This window comes from Festucalex cinctus, chromosome 2, assembly GCF_051991245.1.
Source record: "Festucalex cinctus isolate MCC-2025b chromosome 2, RoL_Fcin_1.0, whole genome shotgun sequence".
Classification (NCBI taxonomy): Eukaryota; Metazoa; Chordata; class Actinopteri; order Syngnathiformes; family Syngnathidae; genus Festucalex; species Festucalex cinctus.
In genome coordinates this window covers 2,689,089-2,701,509 of record NC_135412.1, presented here as the reverse complement: position 1 = coordinate 2,701,509, position 12,421 = coordinate 2,689,089, and the positions used below count along the sequence as shown (strand labels likewise).

The 12,421-nt window shown below is 40.9% G+C and overlaps 2 protein-coding genes across 7 annotated transcripts in view; one reads left to right on the top strand and one right to left on the bottom strand.

Moving 5' to 3' along the window:
• The window catches only part of LOC144013374 (lymphocyte antigen 75-like), a 39,415-nt gene that overhangs the window by 14,940 nt on the left and 12,054 nt on the right, over positions 1–12,421 (bottom strand). For 2 of the 6 annotated variants that reach the window (XM_077512138.1, XM_077512141.1), the window contains 2 exons: positions 4,823–4,977; positions 2,226–2,479 (listed from right to left, as the gene is read on the bottom strand). The gene's annotated coding sequence lies outside the window, so the exon portion shown is untranslated. Of the gene's footprint in view, positions 1–2,225; positions 2,480–2,673; positions 2,806–3,405; positions 3,529–4,822; positions 4,978–12,421 lie in introns of those variants that run through there. The other 4 variants (XM_077512136.1, XM_077512137.1, XM_077512140.1 and 1 more) reach the window with 3 other exon arrangements.
• On the top strand, positions 2,191–11,749 carry LOC144013373 (uncharacterized). The gene is made up of 6 exons (XM_077512134.1): positions 2,191–2,482; positions 4,831–4,981; positions 7,966–8,033; positions 8,604–8,713; positions 8,996–9,087; positions 10,585–11,749. Exons 1-6 carry the CDS (start codon positions 2,252–2,254, stop codon positions 11,232–11,234), a joined length of 1,302 nt encoding a protein of 433 aa, XP_077368260.1. The 5' UTR covers positions 2,191–2,251; the 3' UTR covers positions 11,235–11,749.

Sequence of the window (12,421 nt, the reverse complement as noted above, 5' to 3'; positions counted from 1 at the left end):
TGCTGTTAACTTTGTTTTGTGGTGCTTTAGATGGCGGCAGACCACTAAACTCACCATGCAACACATCATACGCACACTCACGTGCAATACAGAAAGTGTATGCACTATATTATGGAATTGTTGTGCAGCCTTGTTTAGGACACAATCGTAAGGAAGCACACATAATAATCATCTGTTGGCCATTAGCAACTAACTAGTCAATGGCAACAAGATCACAAGGGCGGGACTCGCACATCACTGCATAGTCTTCTCATGGTGTGTGCGTGTGCGTGGTGAGCAGCAAGCAAGCTAACCTTGGATGGAATTCCCCCTTTTAGTCACAATGCGAGAATGATGAAAACGCGCGCACACACACTGCGATGTAGCAACGTGTGAATAGAATAAATGATTGCACATGTCATGCGTGTTCATGTTGGTGACTCCACCCTGCAGCTTAGGAACATTTAGAACTTCCAGTATATGAATCACTTTCACCTTTTGTTGTGGTTCTTCTGCTCTCTTTTTTTGTTTGTTTTTTTGTCCATGATATTAATGTGAACACATCTGCGTGCATAATTGCGTGTGATTTTTCTTCTTTGACTTGATTACCTGACCTTTAATTATATTGATTACTCGAGTGAACAGAAGCATGATGCTCAAATGGAATTTTTTTGTTCGATCCGATATTTTTTGATGTACTTGTTGACAAAACCAAATGTGTCTTCAGTGTTTCTCAACCAAATGGCCGTTTTCCGCGTTTTCATATCGTGATAATATCATATTGTGACGTTTGGGTATCGCTACATCCCTAGTTGTCAGTAACATATTAAATATGAGATTCATTTCTCAAAAATCATTGCCAGTTTAATACAGTGGTACCTCTACTTCCGAAGTTTCAGGACACGAAAGGTAAAAATACAGCTACTCGCAGCTCCCAGAGTTTCCTGAACGCAACATACTTACAGCAGCTCTGCCATTGGCTATTACTGGCATCTTACTGGCATCCCATTGGCTAAGATGGACCTGTACTGTATGTGACCATAGATACAGAATAGAATGTGTTCATGTAGCATCCTCGTCATTCGCCCCTCTGGCCATGTGGTGTTTAGATAGTTTTACGTAGTAAATATTAACTAACGGCCGACCAATTTGTGCAAAAATTCAAACAATTGGTGATTGATGAAGGCCACAAAAAGATGCCTCGCTGTTGTACCTGAAGTTTCCATTAAGTTTCGGAATTTATTGAAAAGAATCACCCAGAAAAAGTGTTCACCATTCGGGCGATTGTTCACTATGATGATGTTTGCCTTGGACATTTTTGAAGGATTGTTAAAAAAAAAAAAAAAAAAAAAGGGCTCCAGGTGGAGGAGTGGAACCGTTATTTGCCTTCGGGAGATGATGTGCGGCTACATGATGTAAGCGTGATTGATAAAAAAATAAAAAATAAAATAAAAAAATGTAAAAAAAAACGAACTATATTAGATCAGTTCTTTACAAAACACAAGAGAGAACATGATCCAAAAAGGGCAAAAAAAAACAAGAGGACAGCAGTTTAAAAAAGTAAATGAACATAATTTTTATTCTTTACTCTATTCTGTTTTTTACATTATGCACAACTCTCATTTATTGTGCAATCATCTTATTATAACATGTATTTGTTACATGTTTTGATGCATTTTTATGCTTTATAAAACATTTATGTCTGAATTTTGAGAGGCTTGGAACAGATTTGGGCATTTACATGGAAAATGCGTCTCTTACTTACAAAATTTTCTACTTAAGAACTTTCTTCCAGAACCAATTCATTTCGTAAGTAAGAGGTACCACTGTACATTTTATAGAAACTTTATTTGGACGTACGCCGCCATTGTTATTTACGTCGGAACGCATTCAGTGCGTAGTGATGTAGAATGGCGGCTGGTTGTGTGCCGAGCGATGTAAAACGCCTTTAAAAGAAAGCAAGGTAAGTCTCAGAATGCTGCGTTGCTGTGAAAAAGCACACAGTTATGCTGTGTGAAAAGTGGCTGAATTCTGTTTGTTATGCTGCGGCTCTAAAGTTCACTTGATGGAAGGAGGGAGGGAGGGAGGGAGGGATGATGGAGGATAAAGAGGAGGATGCAATGTGTGCGCGTGTGCGTGGGGAGGAACCTTGCATGCTTAAAGTTGCTGTGGTGGCAATCAAGTCGCACATCTGCACCGGGTAGGCGACAGCACACGCACACACACAGAGACACCTTTGGACGTACCTTCTCCCAGGACTCTGTTTCCCAACATGCAACATCAGGGCACGTTGGAGCTCCAGAAGGTCGGCAAGGTGCCAACGAGGAGGAGGTGCATGTCGGCCTCAGGTGCTCCTCTGTGGGCTTGGCTGCTGCTGCTCGGTACGCTGCTGGCTCCTGGAGCTTGGAGCCACCTCAGCGAGGAGGAGGAGGAGCTGCTGGTGGAGCTGCACAACCACTACAGAGGGCAGGTGTCCCCGAGTGCCTCCGCCATGCTGCCTCTGGTAAGCAGAAGGGAAATGGTCCCATTCATACAAGGCGTGTATCGAATGCGAATGATTATTCTCATAAAGGGAGGTAACGAAGGTCGCGTGATTGGCACATCTGCCTTAAATGTTTGTACATTTCTGCAAGATCCTTATTTGCGCCACGAAGACAAAGCCACTTTCTCAAGCACGTTCTGTACGTGTCCCACCGTTGATAAGTAACGTCCAAGACGTCCTCATTCTTAACGGATAAAAGATGCATGTAGCATCGTTTATTTTCCACTTTCTTTTTAACTTTTTTCTCCTCTCGCTTTTCTTCGCTCTCCGACGTTGTAGTCGCCATTTTTTTCTGGTTGCTATGGTGAAAGAAAGCAGCTACCTGATTGGCTCATGTGACCAAAATCACACCACTCCCGACCTAATGGCACTCCGCCCACACCAGAGATCACTGCGCCTCACCGCAAAATAGGTTTCGCCACCGAAAACACAAAATTGGCAAATTTTCAGAGGGTGAACTCCACGGATTCTTACTTACTACTAATAAATCTATTTTATGAAATAAAGATTATTTCGTACCCCTGGTAGTGGAGCGAAACTGAATGAAAACGTGTGTGACCTGACCGCCTATTTTACCCCATTTAAACCCTGTACCACAAATGAATCACCTTATTGTTCTCTAGCCTTTACAATATCTTTTGCCTACAATTAACATAGTATATAAAAAAATGTAACCTTTCCCTTTGCCATTTCCTTAAAACAAAATATAAACCATACAGAAATACAATCCTCAGTAAACAAACAGAATCTTGAGCCTTAGCGTAGTGCGTCAGCACACTCTAGTGGGTGAAAAAGATAGTGTTTCACCACGCAGCAAATTACACAAACAAACAACGTGAAATAGCGATATTAATCAATTAACCATAAACATGACGAACACAAACCTCGTTCCCTTCTCAACCAGGTGCTAATGAATAGGTCGGTGAATCCTTAACCTGAGTTGTTTTCCTTCTCTCTATCTTGCTGGCGCACACACACAAAATGGCGGTATGTCGGTTCGTTACGCCATTTCCTCTCGATTTTTGACACCACTTCCTGTTCACTTCAAAATAAAATCCTCACCTATATTACAATAGCACGATGCAACAATACAATTCTATAGTACAAAAATTTCAATACCAAAAATAATAGCAGGGTCATTTACACACAACATAATGTTTTTGCCAAGTACAAATTACCTTGTAATATGTGAAATGCAATACAAATGCAAGCCTCTTGCATTTGTATTCCTTATTTTCAATCTTAAGCTTTAACCTTTTGCTTATCATATTTATTGTTTATCTTGTGTTATTGTGTTTCGTCTTTTGACTTACTGTGCCAATGTAACCTGGCAACAGCCAGATTGATCATATGAATCACTCAAAGGAGTTCTCCACATGATCAATCTGGGACTGCTCCAGTGTTGTGATTTGATCGGGAAACGGGTTAAAAACAAACAAACAAAAACAAAAAACACAAGATCCTGGGTACGAGTGGCCGAAATGAGTTTCTCAAGCCGCTGCACCTCCGTTTTGCCATTTTGGTGGGCCTCACAAGTCCAGATCTGTTTTTTTTTTTTTTTTTTTTTTTTTTTAGGGTCAACTAAGAATTGGTTTTAGAGTTATGTTTGAATTGTATTTTGGTTGGGGTTAGGGTAAGGTAATCAGTTGTGATGGTTACGGTTAGAGTGAGGGGCTAGGACAGTGGTGGGCAAACTTGGTCCTCGGGGGCCGGAGTTCTGCTGGTTTTGGATGTTTCCCTGCTCCAAGCAAGACAGCTGATTCCAATCATCAGGATCGTTATCAGACTTATGCAGAGCTCGCTGATGAGCTGATCATATACCAGCTGTGTTGGAGAAGGGAACCCCCCAAAAAACCTACAGGACTCCGGCCCTCGAGGACCGAGTTTGCCCACCCCTGGGCTAGGAAATGCATGATTGCGATGGGATGTCTCCACTAAGATAGGAAGACAGACGTGTGTGTGTGTGCGTGTTTGTGTGGAAACACTAAGTCAGTCCAGATGTGGAGAGCCTGGAAAGAAAAAGGGGAACATGCAGCCATGATTATTTACACTTGTTGTTTGTTGCGAATAATTACGAACACTCGCACGCACACGCACAAATGCACGCACACACACACACTAGAGGTGCAACGGTACAGGTAGCCGACGGTATGGTCCATACTTCGGTTTTTGGGCCACGGTTTCGGTACATGGTTTGTGAATTTATGATTATGATGATTATTATTAATGCGGTTGAAAATATGAGTGCGAGTGATGACGACGTTTGCAGTGACCGATATGAGGCCGTCGCTCATTTCCTACTTCTTCAGAAATGGGACCCGGCGCTGAAGGTGCTGGCTGAGGGCTACGCCGCCAAGTGCATCTGGAACCACAACCCGGACCTGGAGGACACCGGCGAGAACCTGTACGCTGGAACTGGGCCCCTGGACCTGCGGATGGCGCTGGAGAAGTGGTTCCTGGGTGAGTGAGACGTACGTGAGAAGGTCAATGAATGCGAGACCACCTGCAGTGCGGTTTTGATCACCGGGGCGGGCGCCGATGGTTACGTGATCTGGTTTAGTTTTAGTAAGCTAGGCTGGTAGAATAAAAACATGTACTTTAAAATTTGGCCGAAAACAATATTGTGATCCCATAGCGATCATTGTTCACTAAATATTGTTTTACATTATTTATACTGTATATTTGTCTCAGGACAAACTCATTTCACATTAATTCAGGCCGCTTGTTGTAATAACTGCAAACTACTCAAATCAATCAATTCATGATAAATTTATTATTGTGAGCAGGTAAAAATGACATATTTTTCTTTTTCTTTCAGTTTTTTTCATGAGAGCTCAGAATTGTTCATTCAACAGCCTTACAGATTTAACATATCATCATCATTGCTCTTTTTTTTTTGGTAACAAAATGCCAAATACAGAAGCAGAAATATAAGTTAAAGTGATGTGGTGGCTCTCGCTGACAAGTTGCTAAATTTAGATTAAAAGACAGATTGTTCTAACGTCATCGTATATAAAACAGGACGGTTTTCTCATAGTTTTCTGGACTACTTAAAATAAAAATAAAAAAAGTGGAATTTTAGAGGACATATATATATATACATATATATATATATATATTAAGGGTGTCACGATTTCGATTTTTTATCGAAATCGATCGAAATTACGTCACGATTTCGAGCATCGAAATAGAAGAGAGGACACACGATTCGATGCCCCCCCCCCGCGCCCGCCGCCACCGCCGCCACCGCCACCTCCCAGGAAAGCAAATGAGACGCAGCCATTCAGCTACTAGCTAACGGCACTTGTTAGCTGACTTCTCCTGCAGTCATGATGGCAAGCGCGGACAGACACAGCAATGGTGCTTCAAGCCGCTCCCGCTTCTCTCGTCACCAGTTTGGAAACATTTTGCGTTCCCGGTGAGTTATGTCGACAACGTTCACGTTGTCGATAAAAAGACCACAGTTGCAAGATATGCTATGTGCGCGTACTGTACTCGGCCACGGTGTTACGCCCGGCTCGTCAAGGGGAAGGGAAGTAACACAATAACAGAAAATATAGAGTAGATAAACACGGGTCGACTTTAACATCTGAGTAGTTTTAATTGAAATTTCAGGCAGGGGTTTGACAAGGGAGTGAAAGTGGAAGGTGAACAAATAATAACCGCATTTGACAGAACTGACAGAACGGAGGAGAAACAACAATAACCAATAGGGGTATAATACACGGATACACAATAGCGTCGCGCTGGCACAGTCGTCCAATCGGAGTGTCGCGCTGGCACAGTCGTCCAATCGGAGTGTCGCGCTGGCACAGTCCTCCAATCAGAGTGTCGCGCTGGCGCATTCAAACTGAAGTACCATTATACGGGCACCAGCCGACACAAACACACACATACATACTAGGGGAGCGGAGCCGGCGGCGGGCCCGAGCCGCCAGCCGTCACAACGGGAAACACGACAAACATGACGGGACATTTACGCAGGCATCACAAAGATTTAGATTTATCAAATTCAACTAGAAGTGGGAAAACAACGGTCCAACCAACTATTTCATCCTCATTTACAGTGAAACTTCCACACACTTCAGCTCGCGCGAAACGCCAGATCCATAGGTCTATTTATAGCAGCAGACCTGCAGCCTTGGAAAACGCTGGATTCAAACATTTAATTAGTGTACTTGAACCACGCTACAGTATGCCCAGCAACTGTAAATGTTGGGATATAGTTTGTTCAGGCTGTATTTGTTCCATGACTTTGGATACAATATATTTTTTGTTGTTGTTGCACATTGCACATTATTTTAAGAGGAACGCACAGCACACTGTTGTAACCAAAAACAGTCAATAGATGGCAGGCACCCACTGTGACTTTTTGTTTTTGTTTTTTTATTTTTTATTTTACACTTCAGTAAGAACAAGACGGTTAACTTTATATTGTAAATAAATTCTTTGAATTTGATCATTCCTGCCTAATGTCAATTATCATATATTACATAAATTTACACAAAAATAATATGGAAATTGCATCACCTATATGTAGCCGATCTTTTGAAATAAGATTTACTGTACAATGAATAGAACCAATGATCATAGACTAGCCTTAGCCTACAGAAGCATCTGCCTCTGTGTTATAAAGTGGGGGAGCGGGGAAAAAAAAAAAAAAAAAAAAAAATCGAAAAAAAAATCGAATCGTGACCCCAAAATCGAAATTTAAATCGAATCGTGGAGTTGGCGAATCGTGACACCCCTAATATATATACATATATATATATATATATATATATATATATATATATATATATATATATATATATATATATATTAGGGGTGTCAAAAAATCGATTTGGCAATATATCGCGATACTACAGCACGCAATTCTTGAATCGATTCAATAGGCAGCCGAATCGATTTGTTAACATCCATTTTTGATGAAAAAATATTCAACAACGTCTAACTTTCACACCTTAAGCATGGAAGAATGTTATATTAATGGAACATTAAGGCTTAATATTTTATTTCAATGCTGTTCTAACAGGAAGTTTCAGATCAATAAATAATACATTTTCATACAAATCTTACAGTGTACATGTACAAGTTTACTGAATGGTATTTTCTAAATTTGAGTAAAAAAAAAAAAAAAAGAAAAAAAGCTACAATCGACTTGTAAATTCATATCGGGATTAATCGGTATCGAATATATATATATATATATATATATATATATATATATATATATATATATATATATATATATATATATATATATATACATACATATATATATATATATATATATGCCACTTGTTTTCTGTGCCACTTGCATTTAAACAGCGTGACGAGCGCATAAAATGTTTCACGAATTATGGAGTGGAGAACGACAGATGTCACAAGTTCCAAATTCAGTCACTAAAATTGTGCGTGTGTGTGTTTGTGTGTGTGTATAGAACATCTGCACTATGACTTCCATAACAACAGTTGTGATGACGACACGATGTGTGGACACTACACACAGGTCAGTGACATGCATGCATGACCCCCCCCCCACACACACACACACATCCTTGTAGATATATCTTTGTGAGGACACTCATTGACATAATGCATTTCCTAGACCCATTTGCATTTGTGTTATTTTTCGGAACACCATGATTACAGTTGGGCGCCGTAATTTAGTGGTGTTCCGCAAATCTGCGTATAAATGACGGGCAATTGTTTTTGAAGTTATACACCGTTATTTTACCGATGCGGCCCAGTTGATAATATATTTTCCTCCATGTGGCCCCTGAGCTAACATGAGTTTGACACCCCTGCTCTAAAACCAAGTCTTGACCTTCAAAAAGAGGTCTTGCGAAGTGAGGACCGTCCAAAATGTCCTCACTTCACAAAAATGTCCTCATTCTGGACGAAGGCGGCCAATCGAAACTTTGCTGATCTCGCGATGGACTCTCACAGTAAACGACGCCCAAGTCAGACAGCCAACTGGTCCATCTGGGTATCTTTCACATTCCGCACAGTCGACAAGGTTTCTGCGTTCTTCCGCAATCTGGTAGATGTGAGTGACATGTGTGCCATGACTTTGCAGATGGTGTGGTCAGATACGCACCGGGTGGGCTGTGCCGCCCACCTGTGTAACAACATGGAGGGACTCGCTTGGGAGAAGATCTCTTTCCTGGTGTGCAACTACTACCCAGCGTCAGTGCTTAACTTTTCTAGATTACTAGAGCTAATGCTAATAGCACGGCTACCCGATGACAGTGATACTTATTTCATCATTACCCTCGAGAATGCTATTGCTAACAGTTGCCATAGCTAACGGTATTGCTAACAGTACTGCTGTTCAGCATTAGTGAGCTACTTTTTTTTTTTTTTTTAGAACTAATGCTAGCTACTGGAGTGCCACAGCAGAGTGAGCGTAGTGCCTGAGTGTTTGGAATATGCTGGTACTGATGTTTTTGTGTGTGCGCGTGTGTGCAGTGGGAACTACGAAAATGAGCACCCGTATGCGGAAGGAGACTCGTGCTCCCAATGTCCGGAAAAACTACAAACGTGTGAAAACAACCTCTGTGGTATGACATTATCCTAATTAACTTATTGATAATAGGGATGTAACGATAAGGGCAATATCGTGATATTAAAACTGCCCACAATATCGTCGGTCGTCATGTTCACAATATTTAAAAGGAACCACAACTGGAAAAAAAAAAAAAAAAAAAAAAAAAGAGTCAGGTTGCTTTCCATTTGTGCAGTTCTAGTGGCTAGTTTATTAGTGGAATTGATTTTTTATTAGGGATGTTTTGGCCTTCTATGTTCAAAATCTATGCTTTATTGTGAAGCGATCAATGTGTGCTTGAATTAGCAAGTAAGTGCCTCAATATTGTTAGTAGAAATTGTAGGTGGTTTATATGAATTGCTGTTATGTACAAAAGTACGATTTTGTGCTTTTTTTTAGATGAGCTCTTTTTTTTTTTACAATATTGTGATCTTTTTTAAATATCGCCAACCCCCCACAATATCGTGATAATTATCGTATCGTGACCTTCATATCGTGATAATATCGTATCATGATGTTTGCATATCGTTACATCCCTAATTGCTAACACACACACACATGCATCCACACACGTACACACATTGTAATACATTTATTATTACAGTATATACTACATAATTTGGCCAGGTTATACACCATTTTTGGACTGTATTATAAAATACATTATTTTAATGGTGTTCATGGTACAATATTTTGACCCCAGTACATACTACTTTATTATATAATGCATTATGACACTACAGTACATTACATGCCACATTATTTAACTACATTTAACGCCAAATTTTAAATTGGATTAACTACTAGGTTGTTTGACTCCACAACAGTGCATTACACATTTTTGATTACATTGAATATTCCATTGTTTGACCTCATTGTGTGTTAATTTAAAAATGAATGCATAATGTTACACAATATGTACACAATACGTAGCTGACTATATTACACATTATACGATTATTATATGATGATGTTTTGGACACTTGTTTCATGAAATTACGGAGCCCCTAAGGTGACATGGTAGAAAAAAAACAACAACAACAGTGCGTTCCCTCAAAATCTCGCAATCTTTGAGAGAGAACGCAAAGTTGTTGTTTTTTTCGCCTACCATGTCACCTTAGGTGCGCCGTAAACACTTCCGGGTCATCTCCCATGTGAGCAAAAGCGACGCGGAAACAAAGTAGTGGGAAAATACATGCTCCATCCTCGTCGCTTTGGGAAAGCTTTCCCACTGCTTTGTTTCATGTTTACAAGCGTTCCATCCTCGTCGCTTTCGCTCACATGGACGATGACCCGGAAGTGTTTACGGCGCAGCTAAGGTGACATGGTAGGCGGAAAAACCAACTTTGCGTTCTCTCGCAAATATTGCGAGGGAACGCAAAGTTGTTGTTGTTTTTTTTCTACCACGTCACCTTAGGGGCCCCGTATGAAATATATCACATATGGCAGCTAAAGTATGTTTTGCACCTGTAAAAGCGAGTACAGATGTTACTCAGGTTCGTGTGGTTTGCAGTTCCCGACAAGGACGACAATGACGGTGGACAAGAGGAGGTGGTTGAGGAGGAGGGGGAAGAGGAGGAGGATATGCTTCTTCTTCCTGCGGCAACAATAGAGACGGACATCACCACCAGAACCAGCACAACCCCACTACTGACTCCAACTCTTTTTCCTCCTCTTGAGACGTCCAAGCCCAACTTCATCTCGGGTGAGGAAGAGGAGGAGGAAGAGGGCGTGCTTGTTCTTCCTCTCACAACAACAGAGCCATACCACCAGATGGACATCACCAGCAGAACTATCAGAACCACCTTTCCGCTACTGACCCCCAGTTTTTCTCCCAACTTCATCTTGGGCGAGGAAGAGGAGGAGAGGGAGGGTGCGCTTGTTCGTCCTCTTGCGACAACAGAGTCGTGGCACCAAGCAGGCAGCACCAGCATGACGAGTCCCCCCCCAAAGACTCCCACTACAGCCCAGCGGAAAGCAGCCATAAGGAAGGAGGAGGATTCGAAGTCGGGACAACAAGAACCAAAAACGCCAATCATCACAAAACCTCAGAAAGACATGCCCGTCACGGTGAATGGCGCCACCTCGTGGTCATCGCCTCAGCCCGTGCCGGTCCTTTTACTCTCTTTTATCGTCTTCATCCGTGTCGTGCTGCCGTTGTGAAGGAAGAGAACCGCATGCGCACACAAACACGCACATAGAACATATCTCTCAGTTTAGAAAAAAAAAAAAATGCTACTAATGAAAAAGCAGGTGACAATTTGTGATGATATGTGTATACATGTATTTGAAATGTGTTTAATTAATTATTATAATGAATTAAAAGCAGCAATGGTGGTCAGCACGTCTGCTCAGGTTTGAATCTCAGCTCAGGCCCTCCAGTGAGGAGTTTGCATGTCGAATGAGGCGACTACGAGTGTTGAATGAACAACTGAGCAAGGGTGATAAAGTAAACTGCAAAATGTAAATCCTTCACATTGACCCTTGAAATGAACTGGACTGACACACTAGGAGTCTCCAGCAGGAAATTCAAACTTAAAAACCGGAAGCTCTGAGTATTTTGACGTTTTTATGAATTTGTTCTGAGTTTTGACGAGCCTCTTTTGAGGTTTAAAGTGACACACGGGAAGTACAAATATATCTCATTGCTATCATAGCATCGGCATAACTTCCATAGTTGTATAGAAATATAATAAAGTTTTTTTTTTTTCATAAAACGTGTGTCATTTTGGATGATTGCTACTGGCTAGCACGCACACACCCTTGTACATATATCTTTGTGAGGACATCCATTGACATAATACATTTCCTAGGCCCCGAACCCAGTGCTTCTCAATTATTTTCTGTCAACTGCAAAGAACGGTTGAAGAAATGGTAGTTATTACACAAACGGCCAGCAGGTGGCAGCAGAGCAAAGGAGATCAACCAGGGCCATGTAGAAAAAAAGCTCAATTACTTACAATTTTAAATAGATTTGTGAAAACTGATGAAACTTAGCTCTCTTCTAATGCTAATTGCTGCAAAACGGAAACAGATAGAAACATACTTTTTTTCCTGATGAAAGAAGAGACTTTAATCTGTCTTTTGATAGGTTCCATGCTTTTATAGCACTTGAACACAATATTCTGTGGGCCTTGCAAAATCAGTCAAAATTCAGTAAAACAGCCGGGAGCGAACGGGATTGCTTCTGTGAAAATGGCTGCCAGTGAATGAGTTAAAACATTAAATATATATATATATATATATATATATATATATATATATATATATATATATATATATATATATATATACACACACACACACACACACACACACACATTATTGGGAGCAAATGAGTTAATCGTCGT